Source organism: Mus caroli, chromosome 2, assembly GCF_900094665.2.
Source record: "Mus caroli chromosome 2, CAROLI_EIJ_v1.1, whole genome shotgun sequence".
Taxonomy (NCBI): domain Eukaryota; kingdom Metazoa; phylum Chordata; class Mammalia; order Rodentia; family Muridae; genus Mus; species Mus caroli.
In genome coordinates, this window is record NC_034571.1 from 155,895,735 (window position 1) to 155,914,761 (window position 19,027).

A 19,027-nucleotide genomic window follows, 5' to 3' on the forward strand; every position below is an offset into this window, starting at 1 on the left:
GAGTGCTGGGATTAAAGGCGTGCTGTGGAGAGCTGTGCAGCGAGCAATCGCTGTGGAGAGCCGTGCGTGCTGCGAGCAATTGCCATTATAAGATGGCGCTGGCCTCCGCTGTGCCTAACTAGTAAACAAGCCTTGTACGCAGGTGCGAGAGTGAACTCACTCCTAGTCACTGCCCATTCTCGGGCGTAATAGTGGGGTGATGGGCAAGCAACAAATCAGGAGCTGACAAGCCACATCAGGTGCTGAAACGCCATGGCTGAGGGCTATATAAGCGACTCCATTTTCTGGGGTCAGGGTCTTCCCTCTTGAAGAAGCAATAAAGCTTTTGCTGCAGAAGATTCCGGTTGTCCCGAGTGTGTTCTTGCCGGTGGGAACAAAAGCTCGGGATAGCGTGCGCCACCACGCCCGGCCCTAATGTGTTTTAAAGCATTCTTCCTATACCCCAGATAAAAGTCTACCTGCCTGTGTGCTTGATGACTACTCTTGATTATTGGGCCTGGGAGAACACTTGTTATTCTTACAGAGGATATGGGTTTGGTTCCCAGGACGCACATGGCTTTCAACCATCTATAATTCAAGTTCCAGGGCATTCCACATGCTCCTTTGACCTCTAAGGGCACCAGGAATGCACATAGCACACATACACACAGGCAAAGTACTCATAAAACCCCAAACAAACCCTCAACTGTCGGCCTGATGAGATCCAGACCTACCACAGAAACAGCAGTCTGCGGGAGCCAGGGAGGGAGGAAGAGCCACTCACGCCCTCAATTTGGGTCCTGGACTGTTTACAATGGAGAAGTCGGCTGAGCATCGCATTGACCCTGCTTCCTAAATGCAGATGCGATGTGGTGGAGATAGTTGCCTCAAACTCCTGCTGCCTGCCATGACAGAATGCATCAGCTAACCGTGGATCCAAACAAACTAGTATCCTTTAAGCTGTGCTCCTGGCAGAGCACACAGAGCTCTGCGTCCTAGCCCTGGCTCCTTCGGGGACCTCACCTGGGCAGGCTTTTTCCTTCCTGTTTTTTTTTTTCCCCTGAGTGACTCCAGACTGAAATCCCTTCAACTCTGCTCACCTATTAAAGGCCCTGGGCACCCCTTACTACTCTTCTGCAGCTAAACCCCTGCCTCCCTTCCTAATGACCTAACTACCTTTTGAATGGCCATCTGCGTCTGAGCTCACTGAATTGCTTCTCTCAGCTTCACTTGTGACTTCACTAGGAAACACTTTACGGCCCCTTCTTCGCAGCCAGGTGAACACCTTCCTTCTGTGCTGGTGCTCCATGTAACACTGCACACTGCACTGACTACACTGATCCTGTGTAACAAGGACTGCTACTCCCTCCAGCTAAGAGCTGTGCAGGGACAGGACTTACACCTCAATCAGCAGCCCAGGTCCGTGTAAAGCCTGGCACACAACTGGTGGCCTTTGGTGAATGACTTCAAAGAGAAAACTGGATGTTAAAATCAACCAAGAAACCAGACATAGACCACATTCTGCTATTAGTTTGGCTATGACCTTTTAGCAGCCCACATGAAGGGGAATCATGATGAAATACACAAAGAAGGGTTATTTGAGAGAAAAACCAGCCATGGCTCAAAAGACTGGAAAGATGTTTTCACATTTGAGTGTGTCCACCTGCGTGCCGTGACTGTGGATGTATCAGATCACTTTAGAGCTAGCGCTACAGGTGGTTGTGAGTTGCCCAATGTAGATGCTGAGAGTTCTGAACTCAGGTTCCCTGCCAAAGCAGTAAGCACTCCTAACTGCTGCGCCATCTCTTCTGCTTTAGGAACATAATCCATAACCTGTCAAACACAGCAGCAGAGTCAGTCTCCGTATATACTTTGTTGAACGTATCCATTAAGTCGGCCCATAATCTGGGCTCCCACGACTGTGGGAGCAAGGAGGCTACTTTTGCTGTGATATCAGTGACTGCACAGTTGAAGAGGGACACAAAGGCTTCTGTGACATCCCCTACCCAACTCCCCAAAAAGAGCTCTTACCAAGTGTGCTAAGGATGCTGCGGTGTAGCTCTGGCAGGGATGTGGGAGGGGAAGGGCTCAGTTCCATCTCAGGGACAGGCCACTGAGAGTCTGACAACGCGCCAGTGAGATACAGATAACACAAAGTAGACTTTCTGTTCTCTATTTTTAAAAAATGCTTACTTTTCCCCAATGGAGGAGCTAGAGAAAGAACCCAAGGAGCTGAAGGGGTCTGCAACCCTATAGGTGGAACAACGATATGAACTAACCAGTACCCCCTCAGAGCTTGTGTCTCTAGCTGCATATGTAGCAGAAGATGGCCAAGTTGGCCATCAATGGGAAGGGAGGCCTCTTGGTCTTGCAAACTTTATATGCCCCAGTACAGGGGAACGTCAGGGCCAAGAAGTGGGAGTGGGTGGGTAGGGGAGCAGGGCGGGGTAGGGTATACGGGACTTTCGGGATAGTATTTGAAATGTAAATGAAGAAAATATCTAATAAAAAATTGAAAAAAAAATCTTACTTGTTTTTTGGGGTGGGGTGTTCACATGGGCAGGGGACTTACATGGAAGGATTGGGAAGTGGGTGTTATCTGGATGCATGATGTAAAATTCTCAGAGAATCAATACAAATTTTATGTTGAGCCGGGCGTGGTGGTGCACGCCTTTAATCCCAAAACTCAGGAGGCAGAGACAGGTGGATTTCTGAGTTCGAGGCCAGCCTGGTCTACAAAGAGAGTTCCAGGACAGAGAAACCCTGTCTCAAAAACAAACAAAAAAAACATCCCCACCCCCCAGCTCCCCAAAAATAACCAAACCAAACCAAACCAGTCCTGACTCCATGAGGAAGTTCTGCACACACTGGGCTTACCTGTTGATGCCTTCCAGGGCAGATGCCACACTGTTATCGATCTGCAGCACAGTCTTATAGTCAACGTAGGCCAGGGCGTACTTCTCCAGGGCTTCATATGCAGATGCTCTGCGCAGCAAGGGCTTGATGCTGAAGGGGACCAAGGCCAGCGCGCTAGAACGGGAGGTTAAAAACGTTAGGCCAACAGGTTTCCCCAACAGTGCAGTGATTCAGTCAGTCATCTGGAGCAGTCAGCATATCAGAATTACTTCTGGTAAAAAGACAGCAGCTCTAGAATAGGTAGGGAATTCTCAACTTAGAATGAACTGGGAAAGGAAAGAAGGCAGAGGAACACTAATGAGATGTGCGTGCACATGAATCTATCTTTCTACCCTGTCCTCTTTCTTGCCCAGATGAAGAACAGGGGCCTCAGTTTCATGTGTCTATGTGTCCACACTGTGGCCCAGAAGTAATAAACAAGCCTAGGGTTGAGTCTGCATTCTGTCCACGCTACCACTAGCAACGGGACCCCAGGCAGGCACTTTATCATCCCAGTCGTTGTCACCTGGGTTCTGTCCTGGGAAGAAGGGTAAACTTACCACCACAGTGAACACCCTGTGAAAGAGAAAAGAAAGTAGCACAGGCTCCACGAGCATGCCTCTCCTTACTCCTTCCATGCATGTACAGCAACATCACACGTAGGGTTAGCCACAGATGTATGCTAGTTTAGCCAAGATGAAAAAAGGCTAGCCCGGGGGGTGAGGGTGGGGGGAGGGCTGGAGGGATGGCTCAGTGGTTAAGAGCACTGACTGCTCATCCAAAGGTCCTGAGTTCAAATCCCAGCAACCACATGGTGGCTCACAACCATCTGTAATGAGACCTGATGCCTCTTCTGGAGTGTCTGAAGACAGCTACAGTGTACTTATATATAGGAAGAACGAGACAGGAGAAACCACTCAGTGCCCTGTACACCTGATTACTGACAGACTGTCTTTTCTTCCTTCCTCTTCGCCCCCACCCCCTTTTTTGAGGTAGGGCCTCACTATGTAGCCCTGGCTGGTCTGGAATTCATGATACAGAACAGACTAGCCTTCATCTCACAAGGATCTGCCTGCCTCTGCCTACTGGACACTGGGATTAAAGATGTGCTCCACCCTCTCTTTGCTTCTTAGACTACCTGTTAGCATCTATTAACCCCCTTTCTTCTTTCCTCTCACACTATCATCCCAGGAAAACACCCGAGCATGTCTGTCACTGTGACTGCGTCTCACCTCATGTGCCAAGTCACAGAGATGTTATAGTCTACTTCTAACTTCCCATCATACACCATTAAAGAAGCAGTGAGCCCAAATTCCAAAGACAAGGAGTCTGTCATTCTAAGTGGCCTATCTGTAAAAAGAGAGAGAGGCGGGATTCTCCCCGAGGAGAAGCCTGGCTTGCTCTTCAGTAACCCTCAGGTATTCCAGAGGCTCCCTGGGCCACTTACGAAGTGCAATCTTTGATGCAATCTGTGCAGTTCCCATCCTTCAAGTAGCACGCTGCACGGTTGGAGTACAGAACACTTTCTTCTTCGGGGTCTGCAGAACCTGCCCAGATGGAGGCAGGAAGAGCAAGATCATGAGTTGGGAAATAGATGTCAGAGGGTGTAGAGATGCACTTCATATTCGGAGCTTTCTAGGCTTTGGGAAAAGGCAGCAGAATCTTGTAGCCTAACCAGGCTTATATATCATGTAGGGTAACACATTTACCATTCCTATCACCACAGTGGGGAAGTCTAGATTTCTGCCATTCACAGGAAACTAAGCATCCATCATCACTTATTTTAGCACTGAACTTGGTACCAGATAAAAATATAAACATAAGGCAGCTGGTTTCTGCCTGAGAGAAAACCCTGTTGTAATTACTTGGGTGCGTGGCTAACTTATCACAGAAAGCACAGGGCCTCAATAGAGAAAGGAAAAGGACGATAACAAATGCCTCAACGAGGGGGTAACTCAGAGTCAGAGGGAAATGCAAGCAGTTAAGTCAGAAAAACCTTTACCAGAAAAATATAACTGAGCCAGGTCTGCCAGAACTATGGGCACCTCAATGGAGAAATGTGAACAACCCCATAACGTTTCTCATTAGTCACTTCTCTAAAGTCAATGTTCTTACCCAGGCACAGAAGCTCAGACCTCTCACTCTGACTGTAATCACTTTCATTTCTTAAAACTTACTGTGTGTGTGTGCGTGCTTGTGCTCCTGCGTGCAAGCTCACATGCAGAAGGAATGCGTATGGAGGTAAGAAGACAGCTTGAGCAGGGCATGGTGGTGCATGCCTTTAGTCCCAGAACTCGGGAGGCAGAAGCAGGCGGATTTCTGAGTTTGAGGCCAGCCTGGTCTACAGAGTGAGTTCCAGGACAGCCAGGGCTACACAGAGAAACCCTGTCTCGAAAAACCAAAAAAAAAAAAAAAAAAAAAGAAGACAGCTTGAGGGAGTCAGTTCTCTCCTTCTACCATGTGGGCCCTAGGAACTCAGCAAGTGCCTTTGCCTGCTGAGGAGAACCCTGATTTTCACTTTTTGGAGAATTTCATTAACCCCCTCCTCTAACTTCCCCTAGGCTCACTTCTGCCTCCACACTCTTCAACTCTGTACTTTCCGTTAACCCCCGTCTTCATTTTAAAGATATTCTCAACTACATTTTACTCACTAGCATGGGTCCTAAAATACAAGACAGCAAACACAGAACATAAGAAAACAGTGTGGACCAAGTAACTCCTAGGTATATAGACTAAAGGTCTTCCTGAAATATTTGATTTTAACATTATTTTCATAGCTTATGCTTAACATGACATTCAGCATCCACCATTTTATCAAAATCAGTTGTTCCCACCTCCACTCACCTTCGAGTGAGGTCCCACCACCTTTTCCAGGTTGCCCTTGAACTAGCAATTTTCCTGCCTCAGTCTCCCAAAGTACTGGAGCTACAAGACTTCATGTCGTCATAGTTTCTCCCCTTACCCATCCGCCCACCTCCTTTAAAAACAAAAAAACCAAACAACAAAACTTAAAACAAATTGCTGGTATGGTGGCACATCTTTAGCCTCAGCAGTCCCAAGGCAGGGGCAGGCAGAGTTCCATCTTCTGTGCAGAAGGCTAGCTTTGACCTTTTGACAACCTATCTCCTGAGTGCTGGGACATCAAGTGGACACCTCCACACCCTTTCCTAGGGAGCAAGGCTTCACTGTGTAGCACTAAGGGGCCTGGAAGCCACTCCATACATCAGGCTGGCCTCAATTTTGCTTTTGAAATGGCTAAAGCTCCATCCATCCTCATTTTTGTCCCTGGAGGCCAGCACAATGCTCACAAGCCCTGCCCACTTTAGTGCGTTAGTGCGTATCATTAACACATAAGGAACTGGACCACTAAAGTGTTCCCCAAGGGGCATCACACAGCCTATCCTTTTGCACTTGCTTCAGGAAGTAGGATACCATGTTGACACTTGATATCCTTCATTCAATACTAACAATGAGTAATAAACACAATAAATTTATACTTCTTTTATTCTTCTCTTGGGCCAGAAAATACAGAGTAAGTTGAATAGTCCTTGCCAGTACTGAAAGGTTCTAGTTAATGGTCCTACAAAATCCACTCAACTCTTCTGAGTACTTGAGTGCATGTATATTTGAAGGTTTCAAGTCTCAGACTTGCTACACGGCTTCCCTGTGCTCCTTAGAGCGGAGAAATCTGATCTGAGAAGCCAAGAGAATTACCCCCATAATCACACTGAAAATCCGTAGAAAGGACAGAAATAAAATCTGGCAAATTTAAACAGCAGGGCTGTTTAATTCTAGTGGTCTCAGAACAAATCCACACAAAAGCATAGCTTCTGGCCTTTTACTCAGGGAAGGGGGCTGAGAAGGAAACAGCCACCTTAGTGTCCCCAGCAACTTCAAGATGTGGGACTGACATAGTGGGAGGAGCCTAAGAAGGTTTCCAGAGAAAACAACAGGGTGTGTGTGTGTGTGTGTACACCCACGAATAGCTTCAACCCATAAAAGGTCTAAAAAGGAGGATTTATGAATTAGTCTAGCTAATGATTAAAAATTTGGACTCAGGGGGCTGGAGAGATGGTTTAGGGGTTTAAAGCATGTACTGATCTTGCAGAAGGCCAGAGTGTAATTTCCAGCACCCATGTGAGGCAGTGCACAACACCTGTAACTCCAGCTCCATGGGGATGCCACCTCTCGCACATTAACCCCACCCCATGACCACAAATAAAACCGGACTCAGAAATCAGATGGCTATATTCAAATTCTGGGTCTAACAATCTTCACTGTGTCATCCTAGGAAGGCAATGAATTCTTTGGGATTCCTCATCTACAGGTTGATCTGGTCATAGTGAAGATAAACAAAAATAACATCCAGCACAGAAAACCATGCAACAAACGCTGGTCAAGAAAATGACAATGAGGGCTGGTGAGATGGCTCAGCGGGTAAGAGCACTGACTGCTCTTCCAGAGGTTATGAGTTCAAATCCCAGCAACCACATGGTGGCTCACAACCATCCTTAATGAGATCTGACACCCTCTTCTGGAATGTCTGAAGACAGCTACAGTGTACTTACATATAATAGTAAATAAATCTTAAAAAAAGAAAATGAGAATGAAGACTCAGAGAAAGTGGGACTCAAGGCTGTCTTCATGTCAAAGCTTCTGGAACTTTGGGCAAAGGTTAGGAACATTGTTAATATGCTGTTCTTTTGTTTAAAACTCTTCCAATTAGGGGATAAAATCCCAACTCTTTGGAGGGTTTAAAGCACCAACACAATTAAGGTTTTGTGTACTTCCTGTCTTAAATAGTCTCATTAATAGCTTATGCTGCTTAGTGTATCTGATGGTTCTCCGCACCTGGCATGCATTAGACACTCAACTTCTCAGAGACATCTCAAATATCTCTTAGAAGTCGCCCATGACTTCCTTTCTAAAGGATCCAACCTTATCACATTACTCTGTATTAATAGTTCTAATCTCAGAGGTCTCCTTTACTTAGAAATGTAAGACAACTGGCCCCAGGAAGTTCTATCCTTGAAAGGACCCCATCTTGCCAGCCACATTCAGTCAATATACAAAAGTCAACTGAATTTTAAAATGAATACATGAGGGGCGAACAGGTGCGTTATATATAACTCAAGGGTCAGAGGGAGGCCTGAATAATTTAGGATACAATCCAATAGGGCAGCTAAAAAGCAGGCATAAACAGCCAAGTAAAATTTCTCATAGGATGCTAAAGTGGGGAAGATGCGGGGGCGTGGTGGGAGAGGCTGGTGCGGCAGATGGCCCGGGGAAAAGAAAGACCCAGAGGACAGGATCAACACTTAGTCCAGGGCGCCGATGCGGGTGCAGGACGCCTGCAGGCCCGGAGGGTAAACGGGGGAGCGGGTTCCTACCTCGCGCCTGCAGCAGTCGCAGCGCGCGCTCGTACAGCGCCGAAGCCTCGGCGTACTGGCCGTTGCGGAAACTCTGGTTGCCGGCAGCGCGGAGCTCTTCCACAGAGTCTGAGAGTTTGGGGGCCATCCCGGGAGGCCGGCAAACAGGGACCACCTCCGTTCCCCGCTGAGGAGTGCGCAACAGCTTCCGGGTGGAAGCAGCGGATGCGTGCCCTTAAGGCCCGCAGCCGACTGGCCTGGGGGGTGGGGGGTGGTGATGGTAGACGGGGTCGCGGCTAGGCGGCCAGGGTCGGAAAGAAGCGCGGGATGAAGCCCTGGGAGGGCCTGGTGCGGCGGCTGGACGCGGGGAAAGGAAAGCCAGGGAGGCTGGGCCAACGGGAGGCCCGGTGTGGGGATGCGGGTGGAGGACGCAGGCCCGGAGGGAAACGTGGGGCGGGTTCCTACCTCGCGCCTGCAGCAGCCGCAGTGCGCGCTCGTACAGCGCCGAGGCCTCGCCGTACTGGCCATTGCGGAAGTTCTGGTTGCCGGCAGCGCGGAGCTGTTCCACGGAATCCGAGACTTTGGGGGCCATCCCGGGCGGGCTGGGAAACAGGGAGCAACGCACTTCCCAGCTAGGTGGTGCGCAACAGCTTCCACCCGGAAGCTACGGCTGCGTGCCTTTAAGGCCCACTGTGGACCAGACCTGAGGGGCGGGGCCAGACGGGGCGGAGCTAGGTGGCCGGGGCGGGCGGAAGAGTGGGCTCAAGCCCTTAGCTAGGTCTGGCCTCTCTTCCTTGTCCAGGGGTGGGGCCAGGGAAGGGCGGAGCTAAGAGGGTCGGAGGCGGGGACGTTGAGAAACAGGGCCTTTAGCGTATGCTCTGTCTGGAACTCGTGATCAACAAGTTTGAAGATGGTGGCTGGCACTCCAGTGCTGAGGCGACAGGTTGAATCACCGAAGGAGGCGGATTATCTTCCCTCGTGCAGCTCACAGTCCGTTGGGCTTGGGATGCATTTAATCCACGACCAAAGGAAAACGTACTTTTTGTCAAGAATTTTTTTTTTTTGACTTTTTTCGAGACAGGGTTTTTCTGTATAGTCCTGGCTGTCCTGGAACTCACTCTGTAGACCAGGCTGGCCTCGAACTCAGAAATCTGCCTGCCTCTGCCTCCCAAGTTTTCGGATTAAAGGCGGGCGCCACTACGCCCGGCTCGTCAAGATCTTAATACTATAAAGAAGCAAAGAGCGGGATGATGCAAACGTGTGGAAGTCTAAGGCACCCTCGAGGACTGTATGGGATAGAGTGAGAATGATGAAAAAATGTTATACGCACAAAAGAATACAATGCACTTTAAAAAAAAATTGAAGCAACACAATCCAAAGTTGAAGTCTGCAGTTCCACCACTTGAGAGGCCAAGGACAGGATAGCTGAGCTCCTGTTTTAAAACAAAACTAAGAAAACACAGTGATGTTATAGGTGATAGGTTATTCTCCGTTGCCGATGAAATGAGCCAATTTAAACCAGATTATAGTAAAGGCAGGTTTATTGGGAAGCTGCTTTTGGGCAAGTGCACCGGTCCCAAAGGAGGATGCCAGGGAAGTCGCCATGGGGACGGGGGGTGGGGTGGGGTGGGGTGGGGCGGGGGGGGGGAGGGGGAAAGAAAGAAGGAGGGCGCTTACCTATAGAGAGAAAAGGAGAAGGGCAGACCAAAGTGTCTGGATTATATAGGGAGGAGCCTCTGGGGGAAGGGCAGCCCAGCCCCTGGGCGTAAAGTTCAGGGGTGGGGGCAGGGCATGGCAGGTAGGCACTGAGGGATGCTGGGAGAACCTGGAGATTGGGGAAGGCAAACAATAGGAAATACCCCTGTGGAGGCTGTTAAACGTGAGCCGGCCACAGAAAGCCTCCGAGGCAGAGAATCAGCTGAAACCTGAGATGTCGGGAACAGGATTCTAGAAAGCTGGAAAGCGCCTGGCATCTTGTGGACCATAAAACTTATTTAGTGGGTGAATACAGATGGATACAGATGAATACAGTGAATACAGATGAATAGCTGGGCTTGGTGGTGGACGCTTTAATCCCGGCATTTAGAAGGTAGAGGCAGGTTGGTTTCTGAATTTGAGGCCAGCCTGGTCTATATAGCATGCTCCAGGCCAGCTAGGGAATATACAGATGCTGCTTCAAACAAATCCCTACAAACAACCCTAAACTAAAAATATACCCACTACGCCCCTAAAAACAGAACGGTGAGGGCTCAGCGAAGGAACTTCAGAAACCTGTGAGCTTTATTATTTTTAAAAAAAGATTTATTGACTTTATGTATGTGAGTACACTGCAGCTGCCTTCAGTCACACACCAGAAGAGGGCATCAGATCCCATTACAGATGGTTGTGACACACCATGTGGATGCTGGGAATTGAACTCAGAACCTCTGGAAGAGCAGTCAGTGCTCTTAACCACTGAGCCATCATCCCTCCAGCCCTTGAGCTTTATTTTTGTTAATAACCCTATCGGCTTGAGCTGAGTCTAGACTGTCATTTTGGACTAAATTAGTGGGTCTGCCCGTTTCTGGGGTGTGCCAGGTCCAAAGCGAACCCCCAACTCCTCCCCCAAAAGGGAAGGCTTGTGTTGAATATTGAGAGCGTAAACAAAAAGATTGCTGGTGGATAGACCGGAGTATTCCTCTGTAACCTGTTGGTTTCTGTCTACCAAAAGGAGCCACTCCTTTATCGTCCTTGCCTTTGGCAAAAGGAGACTTAAGCCAAGCTAACCTGCAGGCTCCTTGTTCCCTAGTAACATATATCTGTTATGAGTAGCAAAGCATCCTGGCCCTCCTTACCTCCTCCACTATGCTCCCAGGCTGTTCCAGATTACAACTCGCACACTCCCCTCCGCAGCAGTTACACTACAGCAAGGTCCCGACCGGTTCTTTCTCCCTCTTCGCTATTTTCTCTGCCCGGAAGATATAGCCCGGGTCTTGGCCAGTCTGTTTTTTCTCTCTGCTCAGGAGTCTTCCAGATGCTGTTTGGGCTCATCTACAATAAAACCTCCCCAGTCTTGGAGCAGAGATTTGGGTGGTTTCTTGACTGCGCCCTAGCTTACAGAGGGTTTGGGGCTTTTCCCCTTGGCCCTAACACGAACTCACTTCTTATCAAGCCCGTGCTTTGCTAACAGCCTCCCCATCTGAGAAACTGGAGAACCCTCAAGGAGTCAGGCTTGAAAGTAAGTATTCAGTCCAAAGGCAAGTCAAGGAGAGGGTGTCGCTGACACTCGGGCCACTAGAGGCCGCCCGAGAGGCACCTCTCCGGCTTCTGACTTCTGTATCCGCCCGCCACTGTACCACGTGACTCCCGCCTCTCGGTCCGGCCTCCTCTCGCTTCCGGTAGGGGCGGAAAGCGGAAGTGTGGGAGGGTTCGCGGGGCGGACTCCGGGAGGATGGAGCATTGAGGCAGTCTGGGCGGCTGCCGGCAGCGCCATGGAGACCGTGCAGCTGAGGAACCCACCGCGCAGGTGAGGGGCCGTAGGCTGAGAGGCAAGAGAGTTGGGTGAGGAGGGAAGGCGCGAGCTTGCTGAGGGTAGACCCCGGGGTGCGAGCTCGGGCCGGGCGGAGAGGGACCCGCGAGGCTGGTGACCGGGCTGCAGGAGCACCTGCCGAGCGAGGAGGGAGCGTCCGCTGGCCCGGGCAGAAGTGGTTTTGCTTAGGGAGAGCACTCTCTGGGCAACGTGCGGACAAGTTAGGGAGACCCCAGCAGAGGCCGGGGAAGGCGCCCCAAGAAGGGACCCGAGGATGTACGGGCGAATGCTGAGGCCGGGTGAGCGAGGACTTAACCCCTGTTGCTTCGCTTTCGAGGCAGAAGTCGTTAGAAACATTGATTGGTGGTCCCATGGCTAAGTAAGGGGTGGAGCGGGGATTTTGTGTCCTGGTGGTTCTGTCCCAAGTCATTGCTCCTAACTGCCTTACTGTGTCAGTACCAACGTTTCACGGTTCTAGTAATGGAGAGTGGGTTATGGGGGGCTAGAGTTTCCAAGGGTGTCAGCCCCATGTAGGATGATGTAGTAGTGATGGCGGTAATGGCTTTTATTACTGATGTCCTGAGTGACTGCCTACTTTTTTTCAAATCCTCCTCAGCCTTCCAACACCCAAAGTTGGGACGTTGATAAAGAACAAACAAACAAACAAACAAACAAACACCAACCTGGGAGTGGGTAAGCTGAGGTCCAATAAATAGAGTTTAGACACAGTAGGTTCAGCCAGACTTTGTTCTGTTCAAATTCTGTTTCGATACTCTCTCGGCTCTAGATTCTAGAAGTATCTCGAGTTGTTTTGGGTCAAGATGAACTGACTGCTGTTGTGCTGGACCACTCCCCGTCTCACCTGGAGAAAAAAAAGCCTAGAGCCTGAGGGAGTCATGCTTCTCTCAGACACAACTAAAAACTTGGGTTTCACAGAGAAGACATTTGACTTCCTGCAGCAGAATGAGCACTAAAATAGGAAGTGTTCAGAGTAAGGGAGTGCCGGGCACCGGAGAGGTGGAGTGTGTGTGTGTGTGTGTGTGTGTGTGTGTGTGTGTGTGAAAGCCTGGGCAGCACTCTTAGGGGAGGCAGGAGCTGTTGGAAGTACACAAACATGGAATCAAACAAAAGGCTTGTTGAGATGGGCTCAGGTTTGACTTAGTGTGGTGTGCTGAGGCGCTCAAAGGAATATTTATTAATTACAGCCAGAGAATGCTGCAGGGCGGCAGGCACTGTTTCATTGCTTTCCAGATTGCCTGTTCAGCCATAGGAAATTGCTGGTGTTTTGAACTTGTAAACATGGTACACCTTACTGGCGCAGCTAGCCTTCGCAACTATCATATAAGGAGGATATCCCTGTATCCTTAGTGTAAAGAGGATAAAGCCAGGGCACAGAGAGGCAGGCCACTTGTTAGCTGCTCCATAGTTAGAGGCACAGTTGGGGTGTTAATATCTGGTGATCTAGTCTTAAAACCCTTGCGCTTAGCTTTTTTACTCTGATGTCTCTCTGGAAGTTACCTGTTACATTGGGTCTTTCTTTGTGTATATACATCTTAGCAGATTGTTACTGTATGTATACAGTCAGTAACCACTAGGCGAGTTCTTTCTCTTCGATTCCTTTCCCCAAAAACCTTCATTTAACTAAAAGTTCTGTTTGCACACTTCTCTCTCTTTCTTTCTCTTTCTCTCTTTCTTCCCTCCAGAGACAGGGTTTCTCTATGTAAATATTCTGGTTGTCCTGGAACTCACTCTGTAGACCAGGCTGGCCTCGAACTCAGAAATCAGCCTGCCTCTGCCTCCCAAGTGCTGGGATCAAAGGCGTGCGCCACCGTTTGGATTGTAGGAACTGTAGTAAAGTGAGAGAGAAGAGTGTTGCAGGGCCGAGTCCTTGGAGGATTGGTGCTGCCTTGTTCGTTGTAACTAGTGGACTGCTGCATTTTACTATCAGAATTAAGTGGTTCAGATTGCTATAACAAGCACCACACCTGGATGCTTTAAGCAACAGAAATTAATTTTTTATTTAGTTGCCATTCTGGAGGCTGGAAGTTTGGAATCAGATGTCTTTGGCTTACAAATGACCATCTTTCCCCCCACCTCTTCTTGTGGTCTTCGGTCTTCTCTGGCTGTGCCCTTATCTCTTCCGCTTTCAAAGTTTCCTATCTCCAGATGCAATCTCATATTCTGAGGTTCTCTGAGTTAGAATCTTTATAGTCACATGAAGAAGACACAGTTAATTTAGTTACCCTTTTTGTTTATTTCGAGACAGGGTCTTGCACAGTGTCTTAGGCTGTCCTCAAACGCTCTACAACCTGGCAGCATCTGTCATATTATAGGCAGCAGGTGCTGGACTTGACAACTTTGTTATTAAAATGTTTCAGTTAATCTTTGTTAGTTTTTTTTGGGTTTTCTGCTTTTTCAAGACAGGGTTTCTCTGTATAGCCCTGGCTGTCCTGGAGCTCACTTTGTAGACCAGGCTGGCCTGGAACTCAGAAATCCACCTGCCTCTGCCTCCTGAGTGCTGGGATTAAAGGCGTGTGCCACCACGCCCGGCTTCAGTTATCTTTTATAGTCACTGTAATCTGTAAAATTCTATTAGAGAGATAAATATGCATAAATGCATTGAGCCTCTAAGAGTTCTGACATGGGATAGTTGATTGAGAATTAGTCATCTGAGAGATCATTTCATAACACCTTGTGTTTGGAAAAATACAGATGTCTTCTTGAGAGGTTCAGGTGGTGTGTGTCCCAGCAGTCTTGGTGCAGGAAATGTTCTCTGCAGTCATGAGCTTGACATCTGTGTGTGACTCAGTGGCTAATGATGGATCGGTGTCTTGCAAGAGTTAGTGATTTTTAAACTGTAAGTTGCTGTTGGCTAATGGTGTGGTGGAAGGCTTAGGATGCATTCCTGGGATGCTGGCCATTCCTGGGATGTCGGCTGACATAGGAGAGGAACGTCACCAATATTTGGTGTGTGTAATTGCATTGGTCAGGCCTATTCATTATGAGCAAGTGAAAACTGGCATAGGACGTCACCACTGTGCGAACCTCGTCACCACAGCTCACTAAAGGCAAGACTATTTGGGTTCTACAGTCCTCGTCCTTAAGGGCTCAGTCACTTAGCAGATGTCTCATAGAAATTTATTTGTTGATAATCTACTAGTTAGCATCTCAGGAGAGATTTCCTTTTCATGAGCCTGGTGGTTCATCCTTTTAATCCCAGCATCTTCTGGAAGGCAGAAGCAGACGAAACTCTGAGCTTGAAGCCAACCTGCCTATAGAGCGAGTTCCAGGACAGCCAGTGCTACAGAGAGAAACCCTGTCTCAAAAAAGAAAGAATGGTAATCCCGACATTCAGTGGTGGCTCAAGCTCTTAATGAGAGCACTCTGTAGGCAGAGGCAGTCAGTTTCTGAGTTCGAGGACAACCTGGTGAAAGACAGGGTTAGGCAGGGCTAGGCTAGGCAAGGGGCTAGGCTAGAAGAAAGAAAGAAAGATAGAGAATAAAAAGAATGGTAATCCCAGCATTTGGCAGGCGGATTTCTGAGTTCTAGGCTAGCCTGGTCTACAGAGTGAGTTCCAGGGCAGCCAGAGCTACAGAGAAACTCTGTCTCGAACCCTCCCCCCGCCCCGAAAAAAAGAAGGAATGAAATTCTATTTGATAACACGGAGAACACAGGGATTGCTATTGAAGGTTATGTGATTGCCACCCTTACATTGGTTTATCTGTTTAGCAAATATTTTTCTGACCATCTCTTGTTTATTTGGCATGAGAGATAATAAAGCTTTGTTAAGTTTGAAGTGTTTTCAAAACTCTAGGTGCAAAACACAACTCTCATGAAGGTTGTTTAAAGTTTGTCAGTCTGAGCATTAGCGTTTTATCGAGTCTTGCAACTGTCTCTTAGGGCCCTGGCAGTTTCCTTTGTTATTCTGTGGTCTCTGAAATAGAGACTTTTGCTTTTGTTAAACTATGAGAGTCAACACTTGAAAGGGAATCAGATCTTCCTTTATATAAGCTGTTTATAAGAGTTTATTCTTGATGAATGAGGCATTGTGCATTGTTTATACAGCTATGACTGGGGCTTTTACCAAAAACTCCCAGCATATGAGCTGTTGGTCTTAAGAGTTCGTAGAAATACCACTCCTGACGCTTAAGAGGAGTCTCACTTCAGCCCTTTGTTTTGAACCTGGGAGTTTTTATGAAGTCACTGGGATTTTGAATCTCCAAATGTCAGTGTGTTGGTGATCTTCAAGTCCAGGCTTTACGCTCTGCAGCTCTCCTTTTCTTTGTAGAACTGTGCAGGCCCCCAGCCCCTTTGAGGTCAGGGCTTGTTAGTTACATTTCATGTGCTCAGCCTTTTATTTTATTTTTAACTTTATATCCTTCTGATTTTACTATTTTTGTTTAAAGTAATTTCTTTTAAGAATTGGTATTGTTCAGATCGTTCAAGCCTTTTTTTTTTTTTCACAAGAAATTTATAGTGTGACTGCTTCCATATTTCACCGTTTCCTGAGCTGTCCTTTTCTTTGTTGTCCTTTGTAGTTTGAGGAAACCATTGTATAGAAGGCACACATGTACACACACACACACACACACACACAGAGCAAACTCTTTGTTAATATGTTTTATTAGAGGTCTCAGAGTTTTAAATCTGAATGTTGCTTTGTAGCCTCTCCAGTTTATTATGAGTGTCTACCATTGTTGCAGAGTTTGAGCTCTATAGAAGTAGTGAGTGGCCCATTTGATTTTTGGCACTTGTGGAAGGTCTGTGGCTGATCATGGTGGGGAGGGTCTTAGGGAGATTGTTTAAAGTCTCTGCTGTCAAGTTAGTTTGCACTTTTGCTTCTGTATAAATGTCTGCTTTCTACTTCCTGTTTTTGTGTTACCTGTAGAACTTAATTGGGTAAACAAGATGGCCAAAACTTTCCCACTAGAGGGAAAAGGTCAGCTAGTCCAGTTCAGGCTTGAATAAACAGTGTTACTTACACACCAAGAGATAACTATGCCATTCAAACCCATAGACTTAATTTATGCAATGTGCTATAGCATTTCAGTCACATGATATCTTATTTTCTATAAGTTTTCCAACCATACAGCACTTGGCCTTCTCAAGGCAGTCTGTATCACTCTAGGGCAGCGCATCTTATTAGAAAATTCATATAGATGTCGAACTGAAATTTGATTGTTTTATGTTCTGGTCCAGAATGTGCTCATTGTACAAAAGTATCCCTCCCACCGAGCAGTCTGCTAAGACCCTTTAAAGGAGCCAGGAATGGTGGTGTACACGTATAATCCTAGCACATGAGAGGCTGAGGCAGGGGGACTGTGAGTTTGATGCTAATCTGAGTTATAACCTGAGCCTGACTTAAAAAACAAAAACAAAACAAAAAAACCCTTAGCTTGCCTTAACTATTAGTTATTAGTAGAGAAATTAGACTTCATAGAGCAATTCCTAGAACAGTAATTGTAAAATACAGTGTTCTTTACTTTTTAGTTGCAAGTAAGACACATTTTGTGTTCATATCTCTCAATCTACAGGCAGCTGAAAAAGTTGGATGAAGATAGTTTAACCAAGCAGCCAGAGGAAGTGTTTGATGTTTTAGAGAAGCTTGGAGAGGGGTGAGTATAGATAAACTACATCTGACCTGTGCGTCCCAGTCTCCCCCCGCCGGCCTAGCAGCTAAAGGATGTGAACTTCTCATGGTGTGACACTCAAGCGCAAAAGAAAGAACGTCCCGTTTCAGCGTGGCTCTAGGTTCTGGGGGAAGTGCATCTGCTACTTGCAGTGCCTTTGCAGTTTTCACTCTTACCACTAAACAGATTTGGTGAACTCCAGGCTTGTTAATACTACGTCATCTGTTGTTTTCCCTTACAGAATCTGTGATGCATATGGTTTTATGTCATCAACAGGAAACACTAATTAGATTATAATTCATCTAGATTTTAGAAAACCAGCCAGGATGGAGACACACACCTTTAATTCCAGCATTTAGGAGGTAGAAGCAGGCAGATCTTAGAGTTTGAGGCAGGTCTGCTCTACATAGCAGGTTCCAGGCCAGCTACACAGTGAGAACGTGACTCTCACACAAAACATAACAAAACAAAACAAACAACAAAAAAAGTTAGACTGAGTCAGTTCTGTATGCTGTTCTGGAAGTCAACATTTTTGGTGCAGCTTTGTGCAAAAGAGCAAATGAATTAAGAACTGTCTGCATCTTCTTGAGATCCAGTGTCCCAGCTGGGAACCAGTGGGCTTCTTAACGTACCGATATCTGGTGGAGGCTCTGAAATGTGCCGCAGTGACATTCAGTAATAGATGATGGGCTGTGACAGACTTTCACCGACACAGTAGGACATTATGTCAGAGTTTATTACGCTTCTACATATCATTGCAATTTAATTCTGTGGACTCAATCCTTCTGTAATGATCAGTGCATTAAAACGCTAGGGATACCTTAAGTGTGTAACATTTGAATGCGTAATAAGTTCATATGATTCAGAGATGGTTGATGTGGTACGTGAAATCTGTCTGTCCAGAATACCTTTGACTAATGACTAACTTGACCATATGCTTTTTTCCCCTTTCTCAGTGGTGCTAGGGACTGAGCCCAGGGCCGTGCGCTTGCTAGGCAAGTGCTCTGCCGGAGCAAAGCCTCCCCTTCCCTGGCTGTTTTGAGAGTTTAGTATTAGTCATGTTTAACACAGACCTGTGGTAGTAACAAGTGCAATTCTGGATTACATGGATTATATTTTCATGGATTACCTCCTTGTTAAACACATGAGTCTTCAACTTTCTGTTAGTTGGAAAAGTACTCTTTGGGATCCATCAGCAAGTCAAGCAGGGGAAGGAAGGAAGAGAACATGTGTTGTGGTGCCCTTGACAAGCCCATGATGGTGGAAGACTGTCAGCCGACGGCTTCAGTAAAGGTATGAGGTGGTGGAAGTCACTGTATCTCTTGCCTGCTATCTGTAGCATTGGCTTGCCATTCCTGGCACTCTCCTGAAGGCAGTTAGTCCATGCACCTTTACTGAACAAGGTTCACAGATTATTTTTGGAATAGGATATAAACTTGTAGACATAATTGTATGTATAACTAATGGGATTTTTCACTTTTAATAAAAGCATGTTAGAGTAATGAAGTCACGCAGACCCGGGTTAAAAGTCTTGGTGTCCTGTTGATTAGTCATAGCAGATGAACTTCTAAATCTCGGAGCCTTATAACCTTTATCTATAAGTGGGGATAATAGCAGTGCCTATTATATGGTGCCACAGAAGAATT

The 19,027-nt window shown here is 47.2% G+C and overlaps 2 protein-coding genes across 3 annotated transcripts in view; one reads left to right on the top strand and one right to left on the bottom strand.

Annotated features, from left to right (window-relative positions):
• Positions 1-8,965, bottom strand: part of Tomm34 (translocase of outer mitochondrial membrane 34) — an 18,297-nt gene extending 9,332 nt beyond the window's left edge. Inside the window, exons 1-3 of one of the 2 annotated variants that reach the window (XM_021149653.1) lie at positions 8,709-8,965; positions 4,322-4,421; positions 2,857-3,009 (exon numbers count right to left, since the gene is read on the bottom strand). In XM_021149653.1, coding sequence (XP_021005312.1) covers positions 2,857-3,009; positions 4,322-4,421; positions 8,709-8,835 — 380 coding nt within the window. In that variant the 5' untranslated portion in view covers positions 8,836-8,965. Of the gene's footprint in view, positions 1-2,856; positions 3,010-4,321; positions 4,422-8,264 lie in introns of both variants that reach the window. The other variant, XM_021149644.2, reaches the window with a different exon arrangement.
• Positions 8,966-11,640: 2,675 nt separating this feature from the next.
• Positions 11,641-19,027, top strand: part of Stk4 (serine/threonine kinase 4) — an 83,407-nt gene continuing 76,020 nt past the window's right edge. Inside the window, exons 1-2 of the mRNA XM_021149719.2 lie at positions 11,641-11,748; positions 17,286-17,366. Of these exons, the coding sequence (XP_021005378.1) occupies positions 11,714-11,748; positions 17,286-17,366 (116 nt within the window). The 5' untranslated portion in view covers positions 11,641-11,713. The remainder of the gene's footprint in view (positions 11,749-17,285; positions 17,367-19,027) is intronic.